Here is a 22,513-nt window from a genome sequence, read left to right on the forward strand (position 1 = left end):
AGGAGAACGCGAACGATCCGGAGTTGCGCGGAGGCAGAGGAATATAAACACTACAGATACATACCCACCCAGTACAGCCAATAACCCCGACACCACAAGCCAGAGGACTCCGTCACCACTAACCTGTTCTCCTACACTCAACCTCATCTCCGTGCCCTCATATCCTCATATGCACGGAGGTGTCTTCCATGGCCCCGAACCCTGGGCTTGAACAGATTGGGCGTAAGGAGTACAGCCACTCGCATGTCTACACGCGGAGTGAGATCGAGAGCTCACAGAAATACACCATCCATCAACACAGCAAATCATCGCATGAGGGTGAGTCAAAGAACTGCATTCATTCGAGTAATCGACGGCGAGCCATTCAAAACGCCACGTTCACTCAGCGAAACCTCATCGCGATTCTTTATTACGCCCGAATACCTGCATCCCAAATTCGATACATGTAATAAGAGAGCCATGTGCCGAAGAGATTGGATTAAGAAAGATTGCCATGTTGGAGAAATGGTACATTGCACTTGTGGGGTAGTAACGTTCGTGATAACTTAGGGTATTGAAACAAGTTGGGCGGCAGTTGATGAGACCCAAGGCATGCATAGGGCATGAGTGTAGTTTGTGTACCGAAAAATTAGAAGTGGGCGTTGAGGCATATATCATATAAAGGTGGAAAATGCGTAGATCACTAGCGTTCCGTTTAGGGAGGTCTGAACAATTAAGACCAGCCACACATTAGCATAGCCGCAGCTCAATCATCTAGAAAGATCGCATCGCCTGCAGACGCGCCTTGAGCACAGTGACGTTACTCCAAATAACCATGACACTTACTCTCGGAGAGTATCATAGAGGAATTTGTAGCTCCCGAGGTCTCCTTTCATTCGGCGCATATCCAGGCTCAGCGTATCATCCAAGCCAGAAATGCGCGTCAATTCCACTGAGAATCGCACTTCCCCGCCCTTATCCTTGGTCGAAGCTCCTCCGTAAATCGGCTCAGAGCCTGCCAAGAACGAATTTGCGGAGCTCTCTGGGAAATTAGGACCGTCGGGAGTAACCGGTGTGAATGGGACGAAATCATGTGGCTCTAGCGCTTGGCCAGGTGGACCAGGGCGGTGAGATGATGGAGCGACTTGGGAAGAGCCCCTTCGAAGGAACCCCTTGAGCATCCCACTGGTTGCAGATAGAGATTGAGCAGAAGGCAACGGAAGGCCTCGGCGATCAGTCTTTTGGGTTTCGACTCATCAAGTGCATTTTCGACAGGACAACACGGAACTCACCCCATGTGAACCTGCCATCCCACTCATCTGGAATGCTGCGAGGCCAGAAACAGGTACACCACCGTTCTTCTTCCGCTTGGGCCTCACACACCGGTACGAAAACGCGCCATCTTGAGCTATTTTAATACCCATACCATGAAGAACTTCAGTGACATTTGTAAACACTTGCTGCGGAGACCCGGTGGTAACCATGCTGCGATCAACGGCACCATTGTGAATCTTAAGGGCCACTTTCTCGGCAGCAGGTAGAGGGGCTGCAACCTTCTCGATTGAACTGAGTGTGGGGGTCCTAACAAAAGGGGTATCGTAGAAAGTTGGTTCGAGTAAGACTTGAGAAGAATGTTGACAAACCTTTCACCATTTGCGCTCGTACCAGTCACGACAACATTCGGGGCTGGAATGATGGGAGCACTGTGGGGAGTATGGGCCACGTTAGATCCTTTCTCGTTTTGCGGAATGGCTTCATCGCTCTTTGCAAGACTCTTTTTCCGGAACCAATCCATGACTTTCTTCGCCTTGCTTGTAGAAGCACTGAAGGTATTCCTATTATTCGTAAGGAGAGGACTGAAAAAGTCAGGATTGACAATTTCAGGGTCATTCTTGGTGGCCGGCTTCCCCGGTACCGTTGACTGGGGGAATGGAGTGGGGGGAACAGTTGCAGCAGGGGTTTTCTCTCCACCCCGCTCTGCGGGAGGGCCGCGGGAGCTGGCGCGCCTGGCGGAGAACCTGGGGCACCACGACTCAGCGAAACGACATGCAGAAGTGAAGAGAAACATACTTGCTAATAGGCTCCATCATTGCACTCAGTGTCATCCTCCTTGACTTTTTATCAGGGACTGTTTGACTCTTTTCACTGCTGACCGATGCTCTGTCGGCAGATGGCTTCCTTGATAGAGTTGCACTAATCCGATTGCGAAGATTACGGGCTTTAGACTTCGTTCCGGAAACAGGCGGCTTGGATTCAGACCGACTGGGGGGTGGAAGAGCATGACCAGGGTCACGGGAGGACGTGGGTGTTGTGCTAGTGGGAGAACTGTCCCCAAGCTGAAGGCTTGGGTTGGATGAGAGCAGTTTGGCAAGGTTGAATTTGTCCATTGATAGACCACGTCTATGACGGGCGGTCCCATGTGGGGAGACATTGCTTGGGGCGCTGGATGCCTTGCTCGCGTTTTCTGCGGGGAAGTCACTAGTATGCTGGGATACAGCAGATGACTGCACCATAGTCCCCTCGGCAAGCTGGTGTGTGGGCGTTGTGGGAGTGCTTGAAGCGTTAGCTGATCCCTGACTAGAGCGTGTTGTAGCTTGATCAGCCGAGGCTGATTCTGTCACGGCTGTGCCGACAGGTTTAGAAGCTTCTGATGCAGCCTTCCGAGGACTGGTGGTAGGGACTGGAGGCAATTCCTTGATTTTGGCGTCCAGTTCCTTCCCTTTCGGGGTGCGAGGCGAGGTCAGCTCGTTCTTGACGGCCTCGCGTAACGGAACGTCAGTGTCTATATCTGGTATCTCACCAAACTCTTCGTTCACCGGTCGAGCATCTACGGGGAATTCCTGCTCGGGCTGACGTGCGCCCTCTGAAGTTGGGAAAGGTAGGGATGGCATGATGAATATCTGCTGCTGACCAGCAGGGTTGGTTGGAGTGCTGAGATCATCCGCCTGCCCTCCATCGTACTCCACCTGCACAGTGTGCCTATTCGCTCCGGTCTTGCGTTTCTTTTCCGCAGAATTTGGAGTATGCGGGACTCTGGGGGAGGTAGGGGACCCAACCGGTCGTTTCGACGAACGTGAATGTGTGGATTCCTTGCGTGATCTATGATTCGGAGAATCTGCATGGTGGTAATCAGGGATATAAGGGAAATCGCTCTCCCCTTTGGAGGGGGATATTGGGATCTGGAGGGAAGTAGCCACACCACGCCGCGGGGATGAGTATAATGTTGACTCCACCGCGGCGGGTTCATGGAGAGCTTCGCCACGAGTTGCTGGACCGTCTCGCACAGTTTTGCTCCTTGATGGAGAAGATGCTGCAGAAGGCAGCACGGCCTGGCCACCGGAGCGAGGGACCTCCTGTAACTGCTGCCGCTGTGCAGCCCGCTCTCTCATCTGCTGCTGATACAATGCCCTCTTTTCTGCTTGCTGAGCGTAAGCCAGATGCTCGAGCTCTTTGACTGAGAGCTGGAAGATGGATGCATGGGCAGCCAACCAAGGATGTGCCATTATCGTCTGTAGGTCACTTCGCCTAGCTGGGTCAGGAACAAGCATAAGACCGAGCAAATCTCGAGCGCCGGAGGAGATATAGTCGGGGAAGGTAAGAGGAGTGTTGACTATGTACTTATAGAGCAGATTGATATTATCACCATCAGGATTGGCGGGGTCATCGTCGTACGGGAGATAACCCGCAAGCATGGCATAGAGGATCACACCGCATGACCAGATGTCAACAGCAGATCCCACATACATGCCTTCGGAAATAACCAACTCAGGCGCCGCGTAACATGGACTGCCGCAACTTGTCTGCATGAGGTCATCTGCTTTGTGCTCGAAACGATTAGCGAAACCGAAATCGGTGATGATGACATTGCGATTGCGGTCGAGAAGAAGATTCTCCAACTTCAAATCCCGGTGAACGATTTTCTTGGCGTGACAATAAGCAACCCCTGAAATTAGCTGGGCAAAGAGACGGCTCGCATCTTTCTCCTTGAGATATCGATGGGCAAGAATGTGGTCGAAGAGTTCACCCCCTGAGGCATATTCTAGCACGATTCCGATGTATTTGTCTGTTTCGATGACATCGTACAGATGTACGATATTTGGATGTCGGATTACCTTTGGCGGTGTTAGCCAGCTTCAGGAGGTCATAACACCCACATACCTTCAAAACATCAATCTCACGATCAACCTTGCTCATGCGAAGGGCGTTGTCCACGCTGCCTCGACGTATCAATTTAACGGCCACTTCCTCTCCCCAGTCGCAATGCAAGCCAAGCTTCACCTTCCCGAACTCGCCTTCGCCTAGTGTGCGAAGTAAAAGGTACGGTCCAAAACGAGGTATCTGCCGTCGTGGATGCGATTGCTGATAGGCCATGGCCGCAGGGTGAGCATAAATGTCAGGATAATGGCCCGGAACAGATTGTGGAATGGGTTGAGGGTGTGGCGAGGAGGATGTTGTAACGGAGTGGGAGGCCCTCTTGCGTGTAGAGCCACTAGGTGGCTGTATGGAGGAAGGGTTGTGAGTTGGTGAAGTGTAAACTAGTGCAGAAACGGGTCTGTTAGAAATTGATCCGGGTGTTGCAACAACTTGCAATGTAGGATTCGGCGATGTCGGGTTCCGAGCGTAGTGGGAATTGTTGGGCAACACTCCAAACGACTGGGAACTATCGACGGGCCCGTTGGGAACCCCGTTCCGTTGCTCGCTGGTTGTGTTTTGAGGTCTAGACAACATCATCTGGAGTTTGTGGCAAGGGTCAAGTGAGAAGCAGAACGAAAAGAATGCAGACACCAAAAGCGCGCTTACGAATCCCTTGTATCAATGAACGTTATGTCTGTACTCTCCAGGGAGTCTGAACCACTGGACGAGGGGATCCACCGACGACAACTGGTTGGACGGTTGAACAGGAAGATTAAAGAGGAAAGTGCCGGGTCCCCTATAGGCACCCTGAGGACCCCAGATTTAATCCCGTAACCAACCAGCCCATCCTTCTATATTCCAGGGCAACCATTGCAAAAACACTCAAATAAATTGCACAGAACTATTCCAAAAGGCTATGATATATGCACGCATCAAGTATGTGATGATCTCCTCGATTTCTGGACAAATGGGTTTACAGCTTGGTCAGAAAATTGCCCAGCTCAGTCCTTCCTCCCCGGATTCTCCATCAGTCGACTCAGATTCACATGCTAAGCCATTAACAGTTCCAACAATGATTACCAATATTTCCGATCCCGTACAGCTCCGGTCCCGGTCGCATTCCCAGGCAGTTCTACGTCCTCTGGGACGGTTCACTAATGATTCCGGTTGTAAGCCGAGATCGCTTCTACGAGATCTTGCGCTCTCGGGTTTGACGGGATGACATGAACGGCGAGAGATTCTACGGTTTTCAAGTACGATGCAGTTGTGGAGCCAATAGCTGCAACACGAACATGTGACCGACGCTCCTGTGCTTCATCTCCCAACTCGTGAAGCTTGAAGTATTGCCTCAACGTGGGTAACACAGCGCGGGCGGAGGAAGGAGCGAAGAAAACAATCCATTTTGGAACCTCACAGCAGTGAGTGCGATCGGCGCTGTTGTCGTTGGGAGTCTCACTGGATTCCCCAGATTTCATGATAATACGAATGTCTTCGTCAAAATCATTGCGAGCCCATGTTTGATATACCTGGAGAGGATGCGCATGGAGGCCCGCGGATTTTAAATGTGAGGCGAGCTCCCCTGTTGTCTTATCGCCAACAAGATACAACAGAGGCAGTGACACGCATCGCGAAAGCTGAGATCGAGAAGGATAATCATGAATGATGAACTCGGCCAATTTGGACCCGGTGCCAGACTCTGCGCCCAAAGTTAGCTTTGGAATGAACGAAGAAGTGAAGGGAAGAATATGTTTGTGCTTTAGGAGGCTCTCTGTTCGCACACCAATCACATAGAAAGGCAGATCGGACCAACAGACTGATTTGTGAATTAATGCATTGGAATTTTCACCGCCCAATGGCATATATACATACCCACGGATTCTGCGGATTTTGAGCCGTTTGCGTCAAGGATTGCAGCACATTCGAGCCACCGTTCCGCAGCCCTGCCACTAGTTACGATGACGGCTCCGAATCGGTGCTGCGGGCCGTCAAGAAGAAGCTGCCTCAACACCCCTCCATTGACGGGCGAATGCTGCAGTACAGGAACAAACCAGGGAGAATAACCACAGCTCTTTAGCGAGTCCTCATATGGATCGCTGTCGGTTGCACTGTCACCGTCCCGCGATCTGAACAAGATGACATCCCCACTGGACGTGGGCAAAGCCGACATCAGAGCTCTGAGATTTGCAAATGTCTGTTGGCGTCAGGTGACTCCAAATACATTTTTCATCGAATTTTGGTCGAATTATGTCAATGGCATCGGCGAAGGCCAAGAAGGATAAGCCTTTGCACTCTCTCATCGCTGGTACAACTGCGGGAGCAGTCGAAGCGTTTATCACCTATCCGTAAGCTAATTCGGACCCTTGACCATCGATGATCATTCCTAAGCACTCACCAGAACCGAGTTTGTGAAGACACGATCCCAATTTGCTCCCAAAGGAACATCAAAGGTGTGTTTACGATATAATTGGACCATATTAGCGCTCAGATGCTCGTAAGGAAGGGCCTATTGCGATCATAAAAACTACCATTAAACAGAAAGGGATCACTGGCCTCTACTCTGGATGCAGTGCACTCGTTATTGGTAATGCGGCAAAAGCGGGCGTGCGCTTTGTCACCTATGATTATTTTAAAGGCTTGCTGCAGGATGAACATGTGAGTGCACACCGAAATGTGACCTTGATGCCCTAACTTCGTAACCAGGGGAAAATTAGTGCCCCTCGCAGTCTCCTAGCTGGACTGGGAGCGGGAATGTGTGAGGCTATATTGGCGGTGGCCCCTTCAGAGACAATCAAGTTCGCCCTTTTATCCCTTTACAAGATTATATTTTCAAGATATTTAGGACGAAGCTTATCGATGACTCTCGTTCGCCTAATCCACGTTTTCAGGGCCTTGCCCATGGCACAAGGACCATTATAGCCGAGGAAGGAATACGCGGCATATACCGCGGACTCTTCCCTGTGGTGAGCGCCACGAACACGCCAGGGCCTATGTATGAATCCACTCTTAGATGGCTCGACAAGGAGCGAACTCGGCAGTCCGATTCACATCATATGCTACCCTGAAACAGTTTGTCCAAGGAAACACCAGACCTGGGCAGGCTCTGCCATCAAGCCTCACTTTCGCTATCGGCGCAATGGCTGGCCTCGTCACCGTGTATACAACAATGCCACTTGAGTATGTAAATGAGGGCAATCGCTGCTCTTTTTACTTATACGCACCTTATAGTGTCATCAAAACTAGAATGCAAACACTTGAAGCGCGCCGGCAGTATAAGAACTCCTTCCACTGTGCGTATAGAATTTTTACAGAAGAAGGCGTTGCGAGATTCTGGACCGGGACGACACCTCGGTTAACTAGGCTCGTCGTGAGTTTCAGAATCTATGGTTGGTGTGAATCAAATACTCAGCTCCGTTTCCAGCTATCGGGTGGAATCGTTTTCACGACATATGAAGCAATTATGAAAGTTCTCAGAGTCACATCAATATGAAATTGGCTCCTAGTTCCGCGCTTGATCTTATGCCGAGTTGTCTTAGAGCACTAGTAATGTGCGTGGTAAATTATGTGTCGACCCCCAAACATAGTGAGAATCTCGGCAACTAGATTTTTTATGTCTAAAAATAGGGGAGTAACATGGGTAGGGCCGCCGGCCCCTACGCGATGAACCAAGCACGTATAACAGCTCGCTTTCTATTGAAAACGAAGCCAAAACGGCGGGACATTTTCCTCTGTACAAAACAAACATAGCATGCAAATGAACATGGAATGTTGTCTTTGATGAGTGTCTCAGACACCAAAATCAAACGGGGATGATCGATACAGCCAACCATTTTCAGATAGTTTGAGGCAGGCGAGTGCCTTCTTTTACGCTAATGAGCCATATGACGCAAGCGTCGAAACCAGACAAACAGTGCAGACCTGACATGACCAACGCCGAAGAAGAAAGAAAGGCACCCTATTCGTCACTCACAGATACTGTCGAAACTGATCCAACACCGTTGGGCTTTGTGGTACGGCGGGGGGACTCAGGCTCTTTTCCACTGCGAATGAGACCCAGATGCATGGATTGCACGAGTCCTAATGAGGTTTATAAAGGCAAAGGTACACTGCGAGACGGAGGTGTGTGACAGTAAGTTCCTGCCTTCTGTGCGTTCACCACAAATCCTAACCGTGTGAATACATGTTCAATATCAGCGATCAGCCTCGACGGTATCGGTGAAGGACGGATAAGGGCGACTCCATCCGCCTTATCGTCCGAAACTATATATGCATCCCCGTTTGACGAGATTTAATTCTGGTGTACTTCCGCAATGGACCCCTCATTGTGTCTCCTCTCTCAACGCATTCCCCTCAGCCCTGGTCTCGATGACTTTTAATTATGATGCACAACTTAAATCATGAGTGATGCATGCGGTCCGAGTCTGAAGGCAAATTTGTCGGCGTATACACATGTTTCGAGGCTGCTTTCTAACACAAGCTCTCTCCGATCTCTCGGTCATGTTGGTAGCATGTTGATATGTGGTCCGCAGCAACGTAATTATCTAATTGTTGCTCCAGTTGTCTTTGAGTGTGTCAATCACAATTCCTTTGGACCCGATTCCACCGTAAAATCATGATAGATTGGAGACCTTTATTACCATTACCCAATCCTAGAACCCATGGTCTTTTAAGCAGCAAAAACTGCTTGGAGCGCGCAGAGGCGCAGAGGCTGGGATCGATCCGGAATCAACCTGCGTTGCCGCCGGCAACCCGTGAGAGCCATGCAGGCATTCTACCATTCCCGGATTATTTGGTACGGGAAAATGTAATCCCACTCCCACCTACGACCCAAGCGAGCATATGTCCCTGAACATCTTGTTGTCGAAGGAGGGGGGCGTTGGGATCGTCAGACTCAACCGCCCGCAGGCATCGAATGCATTATCTAAGGCGCTCCTCCAAGAGCTTCTTCAAGGCTTAGCTGTGTATGAAATGGATGACGAAATCGGTGCCATTATTGTCACAGGATCAGATACCGTCTTTTGTGGTACGTGCTACCCAGCTGTGAACAGTTCCATCCTGACGATTGGGCGCCATATCTCATAGCCGGTGCGGACCTTAAAGAGCAAAAAGATCTGACCTTCTATTCGAGCTTTATGAGCGAACATTTTAGGGCTTTCACTGAGAGAATTCAAGCCATTCGCAAGCCCATCATTGCTGCTGTGAATGGCTACGCTGTACGTTTTTGCAGGGGAGTGATTTTCCCGAAAGTTGCTAGTTTTAACTCTCCTCCAAGCTTGGGGGTGGATTCGAACTTGCGATGCTGTGTGACACTATCTTCGCCGGTCAAAGTACAAAGTTTGGGCAGCCTGAAATTAAAATCGGAACGATCCCTGGAGCTGGAGGCACGCAAAGGCTTACTAAAGCTATCGGGAAAGCGAAGGCAAGATGTTCATCTCTGCAGTCAAAGTTGGACTGAATTGTTTCTTAGACTATGGATCTGGTGCTCACAGGGAGAATGATAACTGGGGAGGAAGCTCTTGAATGGGGCGTGGTCGCTCGTGTGTTGCCAGATGATCAAGTTCTTGCGGTTGCGGTCGAGGCAGCGAGGACCATTGCATCCTATTCAAGGCCAATGGTTTATCTGGCCAAGGAAGCAATCAATGCAGGTATGTCTCTTGTTCTCTTATACGTCTGTCTATTGATGTGCTGCATGCAGCGGAAGAAATGTCCCTCTCTCAAGGATTGATGTAAGTCTCCCCATAGCCATACAGTATCTCCTGACAGATATGCCACGTCAGGTTTGAGCGCCGTCTTTTCCACTCCACTTTTGCTCTGAATGATGCAAAGGAGGGCATGGAGGCCTTCGTGAGTAGATGCCATCTAAGCCTTGGGCGGCACACCAGTGTTCACTTTCCGTTTAGGTACAGAAGCGTGCGCCTAATTTCCGCCATAATTAACAACCAGGATATAAGCTTCATCCTTGGGAGTATAGCAACTGAATGAAAATTGTCGTCAAAATTGCACTGCCGAGCCTGGATTCTCGGGGACAAATTAATCCTTTGGTAGGAATCGTATGAAGGTTATTGTTCTTCCCTGTAGTACACCTGTCCTTGTCGCATCAACCGCCCCAAAAGCTCAGGCTCTTTCCATTGTTCAATAAGCAGATATTTCGATTGAGGCATCCTCTTGCATGGCCGAGTACCAAGCTGGCGCGGTGTGTTGAATGCCAAGAATTGAGATGATTCCACGGGGCGACTCTGAGGCCCCATCATTTCTTTTGCTGTACTCGTTTCGTGTTTCACCTGTTACACTAGCTCGAAAAAGGAACAAACAATACTGAAAGCTCAACTTTTGTGCATTTCTTCGACACCCTTTTTGCGCGAGGCCGAGGCTCGTCTATTACCACTTATATCCTCGCACTACTATCTACTATATACCGTCTATTGTTCACAAAATGAGAGCGCGCGCGAGAAAGCGAATTCGAATGGCAAGCCAACGATTCGAGCGGCAAGCGAGGTAGCGTCCACTGAGTGGAGCTTTTTTCAAAAAAAAAAAAACAAGAGCGTGATTATATTGGATCCAGTGGATCAGATCGAAGATAGATGCGCTACATGTATTTTCCCCTCATTCTTTCTATCACTCCATTCTCGCGTCCGCCACATCAGAGCTTGAGTGAAACCTTATGAAGAAAAGTCCAGCGCAAAAGGATTAAAACACATATCGATCCGAATTTCACTGTAAAGTCAACCTCCATACGTAACGTAAGTTATCCTCGGGCACCAAGCGCCAAGTTCTATTCCAATAGAGGCTGGTAACCTGCCTGGCGCCAAGTCTTGTCAGACCATCTGTGTGCTCACGCAGTGCTTGAAGTCCTTAAAAAAGCTGTCCTTCAGACCGACACCAGTCATCATGGCTTCACAGGGACTCATTGGCCAAGCTTGCGAGGCTTTCCAGAGGGGTCCGGGAATCCGCAATCCCCCCTGAGAAATGGTCACCGCGTGGGAAATGGGTCGGCAAGCTCGGCCATTCAGTTTGAGGGACCCCTCATAAGAAGAGTGGCCTGGTTCATCAAAATATTCGAGGGCGACCTGGCGCTCCAGTGATCCTGGATGTGGCATCTTGACTAGCCATCGTCTTCCAAATTCGTGTTTGTGGATCCAATTCTAGTGGTAAGGTTTCTTCCCATCGAGCGCGTCATGAATCAGTATTGACCTAGGCAGTTTCAGAAAATTATCCGGTTTCACTGCGCCCATGGCTTGTCCTGGCACATCCCTTGTGAATTGGTCTCCTGTTCAGGATCGTAAATGGGTGGACTCTAAATAGAATATGACAAACGAGCTTTCGTGGCGGATGGGTGTCGTAAAAATGAAAATTATTACACTTTTCGGGCTGTCCACATCCGCGTGAGTCGTAATTTATCCTTTGATCAAATGTCCTCTCAGATCGCCGTCTAAATACATTGGGAAAAGGTAGAGAATGGCTCTATGAAATCGGATGCTGGTCATCTGCTGTACCTAGTTCCCCTCGGGGACGACCTGACATGGTTGTTGCTACATACGCATACTTGAACAACGGCATCGCTGAAACATATCAGCTCGGACTTAAGATTGAGGATGGCATTCTCGCTCACGTCAGTAAGCGATACATTCTCTTGAACTCCAGAGTGGACATTGAATCTCGTTGTAGCAATTGGTGTGCTAAATACTCGCTCGTCGATGGTGGGATCATTAACCCTTCATTGGTCTGAGTATACACATGCACAGTTCGCATGCATCTGTAATCTTACTGGCTTGGGCCAGTTCCCTAGATTCGAAGCTCTAGCAGGTGTGGATATCCACACAAGGAGGGCGCTTGCACATTGTGAATTTGTGATGATATCAGTGGCGTGCCAGCTATTCGTGGCCGAGATCATTGTTCGTATCCCGGATCAATTGCGTAGACGAGGAATCGCGGCACCACACTATTGGAGCGCAGTGTGAATTGTGTTTGGTGCATACAGATATAGGCACAGATACAAAGCTAGGCTATCATAGGTGCGTACACCACGAAGGAGGGTTGAGCCACGCCAAAGGAAGCACAACACCGGCTGTTTGGCGTGGGGAATGCTGGCCAGGCGAGGTGGTAGAAATAGATGAACTGGTAAGGATCCCCAGCAGGCTACAAGTGGAATCATCACTTCCAGGAAACATAGCAAACATGGTTCGAACCACGAAAACTAGAAACGCAGTGACTGGAACCCCACGCAATGTATGAGTGTGCGAGCACGAATGGAGGAGATAGCGTATGCATTGAGCGCTTCCAACGCTCGAGGCTGCAAAGGTATACGAAGCTGTGGAATCCTTGAGAAATTATTTCTGATCGTCATCGCCAACTTGCTTTCCGCAAGGTGGAGTGAATCCAGTTGAACGGCAGGCTGGATTAAACAATATTGGGGATGGCAGCCATGTCAATTGCATTCAACGATTGATATCATCATGACAGAACATAAATTCCTGAAGACGAGGTTGGTGCTGCATCGGGTATGTAAATGTGTCGACGATCATTCATAACAGAGCCTAATGGCTGCTTGACTCTCCGATATTATTTTAATGCCGACACCGAGAACGGGGTGTTGAAGCTCAGCCTTGAACAAGCCCCGGACGGATGAAGCAGTGGATTGCGCCATAGCCCATGTTCTGGTATTGGCAGAGCTCCAAACCATGTTTGCTTCCGGTCGGTTGGCCACGTCAATCTCATTCAAATCCTTGACGCGACACGTCGACTTTAAAATCTGGAACTATATCTAGGGGCATATAGCAGTTGCGTATGGGCATTGCCACCCTGGAAGCCATGCCAAAGCTGTTGACCGTGCTAGCATGCCTATCTTTTCTCCTGCCATCGACACTCGGCGCTGTGTTAGCCATTGACTATGGAACTGACTGGACGACGGCCTCTCTCATGAAGCCTGGGATACCTTTCGACGTACTTCTGAATCGTGACTCGAAACGAAAGATTCACTCGTCTGTCGGATGGAATCGTGCGGATCGACTTTTCGGCAGCGATGCCCTGAACATTGTCTGTAACATGTTTCGTTTTACTCAGGTGTTTTAGCTGATTAGATATGAAAACCAGGCCACACGGTTCCCCCAAGACTCGTTCCCTTCCCTGAAGCATCTAGTTGGTGCCCATTATTCCAGCAATAAAACTTCATATTACAGCCAGCTGTATCAGGCCACAACCTTTGAGTCTGAGCGTAAAACGATAACAATTAGACGGCCTCATCTATCGGAGGGTGCTGAATGGACTGTGGAAGAGTTGCTTGCTATGCAGTTCGCATATATCAAGGATTTGGCATCAGAGCTCGCAAACGAAGTAATTTCGGATGCAGTGCTCGCTGTGCCCCCGTACTTCTCCCAGGTTGAGCGCCAATCATTCATTGATGCCCTGGAGATTTCCGGATTGAGGCTTCTGGCTCTCGTTCATGATGGCACTGCTGTAGCTGTCAATTATGCCATGACTCGATCCTTCCCAGAAAAGGAATTTCATGTCATTTATGACGCTGGTGCGGGTGCTATTCGAGCCACAGTTGCCTCATTCAGCTCTCCTGATGCTCCGCCTCCTTCAACGACCACAACAAAGATCGCGCGGAATTTGAAGACCACTACGAAGGAAAGTGCGATCATTGAAATATTCGGATTCGGTTGGAACAAGGAGGCTACTGGCAACGAGTTAACTCGGAGACTCAAATATCTCTTTATTAATCGCTTTGAGGAGAAACATGGAAAAGACATTTTATCTGCTGATCCCAAGGCTTTGGCTCGATTGCTGAAGGAAGCCGAACGGGTAAAGGGCATCCTCAGCGCCAACACGGATGCGTTCTCTATGGTAAAGACCTATTTTCCAGTAGCATTGCGTCATCTATCTCACTTGTTCGTAACAGGTTGAATCTATTACTGGGGATATCGATTTTAGGACAAAGACGAGTCGTGCTGAGTTCGAGGGCATGTGCGAGGACTTGAAGCCGCTGTATGTGCAGCCCATTTTGGATGCTCTTGCAAACAGTGGACTTACAATGGTACGCTCCGTTTGCGTCTGTCGCTCCATATCTTCACCATGGTCCATAGGAGAACATCACGTCGGTGATTCTGGCGGGTGGGCATTCACGTGTCCCGATGGTACAAGCTGAGCTCAAGGCACTTGTCGGAGAGTATGTTATTTTGTGCACCACGTTGCCTTTAATTGGGATCGCTCAGCATTCTCGATAGATCGAAGATTGCACAGAACGTGAATGCGGACGAATCATTTGTCCTCGGATCTGCCTTCTACGGGGCGACACTCTCTCGCCAGTTCCGTACAAAGAAGTTGAAAGTACAAGATGTCTCACCCTATGACTTCCAAGTTTCATATGAAACAGAGGTTAAGAAAGGTGGCAAAAGATCAATCAGCACTGTCGTATACCCCAAAGGCAGTAAATTGGGAGTCAAGAAGACGTTGACGCTGAAAGGAAGGAAGTCTGATTTCACGATGGCCGCTGGATACAAAGGGATTGAAGACACATGGCATGGACCTTGCATATCTCCTTCCGTGCCAATACTGACTAACGGCTCAGGGAATTCCCGACAAGTATCTATAACATCAATATATCGAATGTTACTGAAGCGATTTCTAATCTCACTACTCGAGGAGCAGTGGACCCCGTTGTCAAAGTAACGCTCTTTCTCACAGACTCCGGCATGCTCACTGTCCACGATGTTATCGCTTATGGGGAGGTTAAAGATGACTCATTGACTGGTAAGGCCGGCGTCGCGAGTCGCGAAGAAAGTGTGCTGAACGAGGCCGTATAGGCAAATTGAAAAATCTTTTTGGCGGTGGAGCATCATTGCCAAGTGACTCTTCGACTTCGTCCCCTACATCTGATGATGGCGGGTCCGCTTCGGCCCCCTCTCCCTCATCCCCAGCACCTGAATCATCAGTGTCAGTCACCGCGAAGGAAGACAAGAATATCGTCCCTCTCGTATGGGAGACTGAGCACGTATCAATTCGACCACTCACACCATCAGAGAAACAGAAATCGAAACGCCGGTGAGTCGTCTATAATAGGATATAGCCCTCATAGTATTCATCTCTGTCTCAAATTAGTTTGTTGGCCGTCGACCAGGCAGAGCTGGCAACGCGTCAGCTCGAAGAGGCTAGAAATGTTCTTGAGGGCCACATATATAGGCTAAAGGATCTGCTTGCCGAATCTGCTGCTTCGGTGACCCCCTTCGCTGAGTTCTCAACTGCGGATGAAAGAAACAAGCTGCTTGTACTGGTGGAGGAAACGTCCCAGTGGTTGAGCGAGGGGTCAAATGGGGCTGATGCTGTTATATACAATCAAAAGAGAGAGGCCCTACAGTGCGTTATACCACTTTCTCTAGTATCGCTCGCTCCGACCGAAGTGTTACTCCCAGGGCTCTTGAAGACCCTATCACTGGCCGCCAGAAAGAGGCGGAAGCACTGCCTGGGGCCATTGCTGATCTCAACAAAGCCCTTGCTGCCAGTCGATCATTTCTGAAATTGGCAGATGAAGGACTCACTGCGGTAGGAGAGCGCGCTGACGAAGATGGAGAAGAAGTCGACTCATCAACAGTTAAATGGACTGCAGAAGAAGCCGAAGAGATCAGGACCATTGTCGAGGAAACACAAAGCTGGTTCCAGAAGCAGCTGGACGCGGTCGTGGATCAACCCAAGAACGTCGATGCGCCGATCCGCGCTATTGACCTTGACATTCGCGGTTCAAAACTTCAAAAGAAGGTGCTTCGACTGATTAACCGCAAGGCGGCCAAGCCGAAACCGAGCTCGAGGAAATCCACCACGTCCTCGTCCACACAAACACGAACTGAGGGCTCGACAGGAGAAAAACCAGAACCTACTCATATACCACGCGAAGACCTGTAGATAGTACGCAATAGATTAATAACGATCCATTTTGTGGAGCAGCAGCGCACCAGGCTATTTTTGTTCGATGCCAGTAGATTGAATGGCGGGGCTATCCGGGAAGGGCTGGTGTGATTCATCATTGGGTTGCTGCGCGCCGTCGATCGCCTCACTAGCGTCAACAGATCTTTGCTCGCAGGTAGTTGGCTATGACAGCGCGGAGCTTCGACAGTTCGGTTTCAAGGAGATCGAGACGAGAACGGATCACAAATGAAGATGTTTACGAGTGCGAGTCTGAGGATTTCTTATTCACTTAGCATTTGCTGATTTAAGCGCTGCTCACAATTTTTAGTTATGCCTTACGTGTTGCGTGAGTGTTGTATTTCTGGCTTGTTACTTCCCACTGGCTTCGGATGGATAAGAACTTATGAAAATGACGGCCTTTAGATACCTCTCCCATCTCATGACACCAAAACCTCCACCACAGGCACCTGAGACACGCAGGGATGAATCTAAGGATCATCACTCGCGTTTATCGAACATCGTGGCACCGATAAATCTCTTGGGGGATTTATTTCGTGACGCTGGCCGTGACGGCCATCGCAGCGTCAAGTTCCCTGAAAAGTTGCTCAAGGTACTTGACGCAAAAATGCAAAATGTTGCTATGGGAAAGGATATTGGGTATGTCACAACTTTCTTGAAAAACTATCCAGCGAATTTACTCTTTAACCATCCCTTTAGCTATGTGGATCCGTACTTTCGGGCCAGTATCGCTGTTTTCTGGGGAAGTTTGAAGGAACCAACGTTCCTCCGCCAAATGAAAGAGAATAGGAAAATTGAGGAACTCATTCTCACCTTCGTTTCTACTGCCACTGCATCCTTGAAGAAGAATCCGCAACTTCTGGGTGAGGCTTGGAAAGGAGAATTGAACAAGCAGATCCCCATGTTCATTCGCATGCTTCGTGAATGCCTGTCCAACACGTCCTCTGTTCCTACTGAGCTCGTTTCTCGATTGGAATTGTATTCTGTCAAGCTAAATGCCACCGCACCCCATGACACGGGGTCCGATTCTGGCTATTCGACATCCCGATCCCCAGATCCACCAGCTCCGGGTCCGTCTAGTACCGTTACTCAATACGTCGCCGATATGCCGCTGGTTCAGACAGTCGCTAGGTTGTTTGGCTATACAAATAGTCAGGTGCAAGGTGACCTCTCGTCCCTAAAGCAAATGTGCACTGAGTGGGTGCGTATTCGTTATGCTTGCGAATTTTTTAATACATCTCACATGTTCACAGGCGGCCATTGTGGATTTAAAGGTTTGCGTCCGCATTGGGTTTCTCACCCATGGGCTAACCGTCTACAATCTATCAGACTTGCCTGAAGAACATCAGGGCTGGCGTCCCCTTTCCTGGACGCCGCGAAGATTTTGAAACAGAGGAAGCGTGGCAACACTGGCGAACTCAGGAGTTGGCGCATTTATCACAACTGATGGTGATGATGGTAAAGCTGAATCCCGAGCTGGCGGGTTCCAATCCGTCCGATTCTGGGGCGATGAGATTGCCGCGACCAACTTCTATTCACGGGAATCCCGAGTATGACGATGAATCTATATCTCGCGCCTCTTCCTCAGCTAGCCGACGGAGTTTGGCCATTCCAAATTCTTGGAACCCAGATGCTATTGCTCATATTGAGCAGGACGATAATGAGACCCAAACTGGCCACAATTTTACCTATATCCCTCCGAATCCCAAAAAATTTTATAAACGGTTGACCGAACTCTGTATGGAATATGATCTTCGTGCTATGGCACATCTCCCCGAAGATCAAGAAGTTTCTCTTGGCATCCTCTCCCAGGCACATCTCGAGCTTGTGAATGAATGTGCCCTTCGGTGGAGGATTAACCCATCTTACCGCGTTGCTTGCTTCTTCGACATCATTAAGTATAAATACGAACGCGAAGAAGTCCCTTTGGAATGTATACCGGAAGGACTTCAGATGGTGTCGAAAACTCTGCATGACTTACCAATCTCGAAGTGGCCCATTGATGACGTACGTTATCCTCTGGTTTAGACTAATGAGATTTCTTGACTGTAGACCGTTCCACAGGTCGAATACTTGGCTCAAGTTTACGGGGCGTTGTTCAATATATTCCTTGGTCTCCTTTATCACACGTTTGAAAACCTGGGATCGATCAAGCTTCAAGATATCGAGCCCTGCGCGGCTATACTTGCTCGAATTCGAGAGAGCGGCCTGATGTCACGATATAGTGTTGATGTGAATACCCGTGTAGGCGAACTTTCGGAACGCGTCCGGGGGGTTGCAATTCAACAATATACGGCCAAGAGTCAGGAGATTGCTAACGAACATGTGGGCGTGAATAGGGCAATGCCTTTACTACACCTCACGGACTGGGTTGAAAAACAAGTGAAACTCCTCGACAAGCGGTTCCCGGAACCTGTGTTAGGGTCAGATTCATGTTCCGTTCCTCAAGGACGTAGAAACTCACCTTTCTGTAGGATTCTTGATGTTGTTGCTCTCGCCATTGATGGCTATTATCCAATGTTCCTGAATGACTTGGATTATTCTCAGCGTCGCCTACTAGAAGGTTCAATGAATCAACCATCTCCAGACATCCCAATAGAAGACATTTTCTCCCTGTATCGGCGAACGAAAACTCTTGGGGATATGCACAGAGCGTTTTGCCCTGAGTCAGTCGCACATTTTCTTGCGCGTCGTTGGCCGATTCAAACATTCGCTTATAGAGCCAACGAGGATTTCGATATCACTGGTTATTTCCGTCCGTACGTACAGCAATGGATAATCATTACCGATAACAAGACTACCCAGTGGGTTAATAACGTAGGTAGTGTTCTTACTCAAATTATCTACTCTAAGCTATTTCCCCCCCTATTCAGGCTATCGATGTGGATAAGGTAAGAATACCGTATGGAGACGGTGCAATACTCACTCGGCATGTCTCAGTTTGAAACCGAAGGCGAGGAGAGCCACAGCTCGTCAATTATTGATTTGTTCGATTCCCTCAAACCTCCGATCGATTTTTTGCTCGAATTGAAGTGGACAGATGTCTATGAGGAAGCTCGATTCTTTACCTCGTTGGCAAAGGTTTTGTCATGTCCTAAGTCAAGATCCACATTCCTTAACGGTTTTTGCAGACTATCAGTAATGCTGTGCAACAGTATTGCCGTCGGATCGAGGATCTCTTCATGGCTGAGATGTTCCCCCGGCCGCCACCTGAAACGCAAGAGAAAGATCGGATGGCTCTTCTAATGGAGCGCGCGAAGATGACCATGGGCGGGGAGCGCAAAATTGAGCCATTCAATTTCATGGCATCCGTACGTATCCCGATCTACGATTCTCAACGAAAGATTCAAGAATCCCCTTCAGTCATGCATCAAGCTCAACAACATAGAGGCTGCTCGGAAGCTGCTGGACCAGCTATACCAGAGGATGGACGTTGATCAGATCAGTAAACGACTCGACACCCTTGCCCCGCCTGTTCCTCCAAAGACGAAGGAACGCTATCTGTTCACTGTGAAAATCGTACAAGCCCAAAACCTACCACCCAATGACTCCAGTTCTAAACTTGACACATTTGTGACATTGAGCGACGAAAACGGCTACCGCTTGGCAAAAACGCGTACTATATGTGACACACTGGAGCCCCGATGTAAGTTATTGCCACATAGCACTTCCGCATGTCCGCTCATTACCTCCAGGGTCACAGGAATTTGACTTCTCCGTTGACAATAGTCTTTGGCTTATGGCTAGCGTCCGAGACCGCGCACTGATTGGGAAGCACGATACGATTGGGAGAGCCTATTTATGCCTGGATCCAAAACGATACGGAGATTTTCTAACGCATGATTTGCGGTTAGATCTTGACCCCCAGGGGCAGATACACATTCGCGTGAGCATGGAAGGGGAGAAGGATGATGCGCAGTTCTACTTCGGAAGAGCGTTTCGATCATTGAAGAGAACTGGAGATGATATGACACGTGTCTTCATTGACAAAGTGAGTGAGCATAGCATGCGTGCACCCTCGTTCCTTTCTAAGATTGGCGTTACCAGATGTCACCTTTAATCCAGCAATGCCTTTCACGCAATGCCCTCAAAACTTTAATGAAATCTGGAGTTCCAGCTACACTCGACTATTCAAGAGCACTGAGCTTCAAGGGATTTTTTGGGACGAAACTAACACAAGACAATGGCGATGTCCTCATACCACTCCCAGCAGAAGAGCGACCGCGGCATCGTCCGGGCCAGTTGTCCGCGGAAGAGATCGAGTTGTCCATATCTCCTCTCTTTGCGTATTTTGAGAAGAATTTGATGGACGTGCTGAATCAGTGGCTCAGCGATGGCACCCGGGAGACAACTGTCCTCAAAGTCTGGAAGGAAATCTTGAATGTTATCGAGTCGCTTCTGATTCCCCCATTGTCCGACTTGCCGTCTGACATGAACCCATTATCGGACAAGGAAGTCGACGTCGCCTTCGAATGGTTAAGGGTGAGCTAGGAGAATCTCATAGCTCATGACAACCATAATGGCTCATTAAAGTTTCCACCCAGCTGTTGAAAGATTTCTTTTACGCCGACGGAGAAGGTCCCATTCCTACCGAAATTCTACAAGGACAAAAATATCGCGACATTCAATCCATCCGGTTGTACTATGACTGGAAGACGTAAGCCGATGTGACCAGATAAATGCGACCAGTCTTGACAAGTTTTTCTTAGGGATGACCTTATGGAGGAATGTGTTCGAGTGATGACTCAGGGTCTGGGCGGGACACAGACTTTGCAGAAGCGCGCCAAGTCGGTCTACCACCACAAGAACTTGGGGACTATAAAGAACAGGAAGAAAGAAAAGAGTGAAAAACCTCAAAACTCCAATGATCAAATCATCCTGAGGATCTTGCGCATGCGGTAAGCCCTGGAATGAAATTATTGTGAAACACAAGACACTCAGCGATACGAAAGGCCAAATACAAGTGACTTTATTGGGACACAGATGCGAATCATGGCTGCGGTTCAAGCTGAGCAGGAGAACAAGATGAAACGTCGGGCCGCAATGGCAGGAAGCCGAAACTCAAGAAGTCCTGTTCCTCCAGTCCCCCCTCTTCCACGTCAGTAACGCATGCAGGCACATCTTATGACACATATACCTTGGAGTCTCGGCTTCGCCTTATGGCCATCCAAACCGAATTATACCCTTTCCCCCACTATGGACCTAATTGTCTAGATGCATTGTTATTTCCCTCTTTATTACGCCTTCTTGACCTTAGGTTCACACTTTGATTTGGGCTAGCACACAAGGGCCTTCTCATGTAAGGCTTACATGTAAGAATCGATGCGTGTTAGCCCGTGCGAGCTCGCGTTCTTCGACATAGGCCATACGCTGAGATGGCGGTGGCTTATGGCTCAGGTTGTTGCCTCGCATGTACTCCGGTTCGCGCGCGTGAAATGTTGGAATCATTGAGCAGGGAAGTGGGGGATTACAAGAGTAAACAAGGATGTTCGCAGCTAGTCACCTCCATGAAATTTGGGTTGAATGCGTACTGTACTGTTGCGTGTCAGGGATTCGCAAAGCAGCCACAACAGCACATTTCACCATGCCACCCGATTTAAAGGCAGATGATTGACCCCACTTCAAGTTCTTAATATACTACACTGGCTCGTTCCGATCCCTTTGAAGTTACCCCTCTTGAGCCGATCGACTCCATTACATAGGCATCGATAGCTGTTAATTAGGCCGGACTTGTTGCGTGCGAGTTCATGTCTTAATTGGGCACTGCTCCGAGTAATGGCACCTATGATCGACGACCAGCGGTCCCAAAACCACTCGTGGACTCACAGCGATGAGGACGTTGCATGTAGTGTGTGAAGGGATATGTGAAGCTAGGCCCCAAACATATTGGCAATGCGTGTGCATGTCCGCTCCCGCTTCCGAGTCCCACAGCTCCATTGCGCACAGACACGACCTCTGGACTCTTAAAAGGCAAATCTACCAAGCATTCCATCTTCTTCATACTTACCTTGACCCGGAGAGCCCCTTCAAGTTCTGGGATCTTCGGCATCAGGGATGCATCATTGCACGGCGACCAAGTTGGCCACATTGTGACCGTGGTGTTTGTATATTCCCGACGGGAGTATGCAGGGTCTCAATCTTTGCCTGCTCGTCGCGGCCTTCCTGGCTGTTGCGGGCCAGCTTTTTTTTATGCATTTATTTTCCTAACTCCTAATTCCAAGGATCACAGTAGTTGTGCTCAGCTAGGATTCTTGTATATAACCCCTCTGGACTTAGCACGATCGAAATCTATCATTATTCAGGACCAAACCCTGTATATTGACTTTTCAACCGGCCCCGATGGACATCAATGATCGTTGCTGAATGTGAAAACACTATCTACTCTTTGCACACCGGTAGTCCAGGTAGGGTCTAGCTGTTCAGTTCGGGGAAACAGGGTTTTTATCCTGTTTCTTGGGACTGAACAGAGCCCCGTGGTATGTGCTAT

The 22,513-nt window shown here is 49.1% G+C and overlaps 7 protein-coding genes across 7 annotated transcripts; 4 read left to right on the forward strand and 3 right to left on the reverse strand.

Annotated features, from left to right (window-relative positions):
- Positions 1–821: 821 nt before the first annotated feature.
- Positions 822–1,499, reverse strand: EI90DRAFT_2912776 (uncharacterized protein; the record flags this gene model as incomplete). The annotated part of the gene is made up of 2 exons (XM_039054475.1): positions 822–1,123; positions 1,334–1,499. Coding segments are annotated over 2 exons (468 nt in total), but the record flags the coding sequence as incomplete, so codon positions are not given.
- Positions 1,087–4,957, reverse strand: EI90DRAFT_267538 (uncharacterized protein). The gene is made up of 6 exons (XM_039053448.1): positions 4,780–4,957; positions 4,138–4,710; positions 2,050–4,091; positions 1,619–1,997; positions 1,272–1,560; positions 1,087–1,217 (listed from the first exon to the last, which is right to left on the reverse strand). Exons 2-5 carry the CDS (start codon positions 4,708–4,710, stop codon positions 1,492–1,494), a joined length of 3,063 nt encoding a protein of 1,020 aa, XP_038918916.1. The 5' UTR covers positions 4,780–4,957; the 3' UTR covers positions 1,087–1,217; positions 1,272–1,491.
- Positions 4,958–5,267: 310 nt separating this feature from the next.
- On the reverse strand, positions 5,268–6,280 carry EI90DRAFT_2969460 (tetrapyrrole biosynthesis, uroporphyrinogen III synthase; the record flags this gene model as incomplete). Its single annotated transcript, XM_039055654.1, has 2 exons — positions 5,268–5,926; positions 5,983–6,280. The coding sequence occupies 2 exons, from the start codon at positions 6,278–6,280 to the stop codon at positions 5,268–5,270; spliced, it is 957 nt and encodes a 318-aa protein (XP_038918917.1).
- Positions 6,281–6,363: 83 nt separating this feature from the next.
- EI90DRAFT_2912356 (citrate transporter) lies at positions 6,364–7,600 on the forward strand (the record flags this gene model as incomplete). Its single annotated transcript, XM_039054458.1, has 8 exons — positions 6,364–6,455; positions 6,509–6,560; positions 6,610–6,765; positions 6,814–6,905; positions 6,953–7,073; positions 7,121–7,287; positions 7,339–7,477; positions 7,532–7,600. The coding sequence occupies 8 exons, from the start codon at positions 6,364–6,366 to the stop codon at positions 7,598–7,600; spliced, it is 888 nt and encodes a 295-aa protein (XP_038918918.1).
- Positions 7,601–8,861: 1,261 nt separating this feature from the next.
- On the forward strand, positions 8,862–10,435 carry EI90DRAFT_3152856 (enoyl-CoA hydratase/isomerase). Its single transcript, XM_039065824.1, has 7 exons — positions 8,862–9,133; positions 9,193–9,323; positions 9,383–9,529; positions 9,578–9,755; positions 9,806–9,836; positions 9,888–9,954; positions 10,011–10,435. Exons 1-7 carry the CDS (start codon positions 8,950–8,952, stop codon positions 10,044–10,046), a joined length of 774 nt encoding a protein of 257 aa, XP_038918919.1. The 5' UTR covers positions 8,862–8,949; the 3' UTR covers positions 10,047–10,435.
- A 2,483-nt stretch (positions 10,436–12,918) lies between these two features.
- On the forward strand, positions 12,919–16,005 carry EI90DRAFT_3120116 (actin-like ATPase domain-containing protein; the record flags this gene model as incomplete). The annotated part of the gene is made up of 9 exons (XM_039063279.1): positions 12,919–13,143; positions 13,201–13,953; positions 14,009–14,143; positions 14,193–14,275; positions 14,334–14,579; positions 14,678–14,859; positions 14,913–15,150; positions 15,208–15,462; positions 15,519–16,005. The coding sequence occupies 9 exons, from the start codon at positions 12,919–12,921 to the stop codon at positions 16,003–16,005; spliced, it is 2,604 nt and encodes an 867-aa protein (XP_038918920.1).
- A 188-nt stretch (positions 16,006–16,193) lies between these two features.
- EI90DRAFT_2912352 (uncharacterized protein) lies at positions 16,194–21,132 on the forward strand (the record flags this gene model as incomplete). The annotated part of the gene is made up of 17 exons (XM_039054457.1): positions 16,194–16,270; positions 16,337–16,354; positions 16,432–16,665; positions 16,726–17,227; positions 17,280–17,300; positions 17,356–18,033; positions 18,091–18,449; positions 18,501–18,692; positions 18,747–18,834; positions 18,937–19,107; positions 19,158–19,337; positions 19,390–19,672; positions 19,722–20,017; positions 20,074–20,508; positions 20,571–20,683; positions 20,736–20,924; positions 20,979–21,132. 17 exons carry the CDS (start codon positions 16,194–16,196, stop codon positions 21,130–21,132), a joined length of 3,990 nt encoding a protein of 1,329 aa, XP_038918921.1.
- Positions 21,133–22,513: the final 1,381 nt, after the last annotated feature.

This window comes from Cantharellus anzutake, assembly GCF_015039405.1.
Source record: "Cantharellus anzutake strain C23 chromosome Unknown EI90scaffold_12, whole genome shotgun sequence".
Taxonomy (NCBI): Eukaryota; Fungi; Basidiomycota; class Agaricomycetes; order Cantharellales; family Hydnaceae; genus Cantharellus; species Cantharellus anzutake.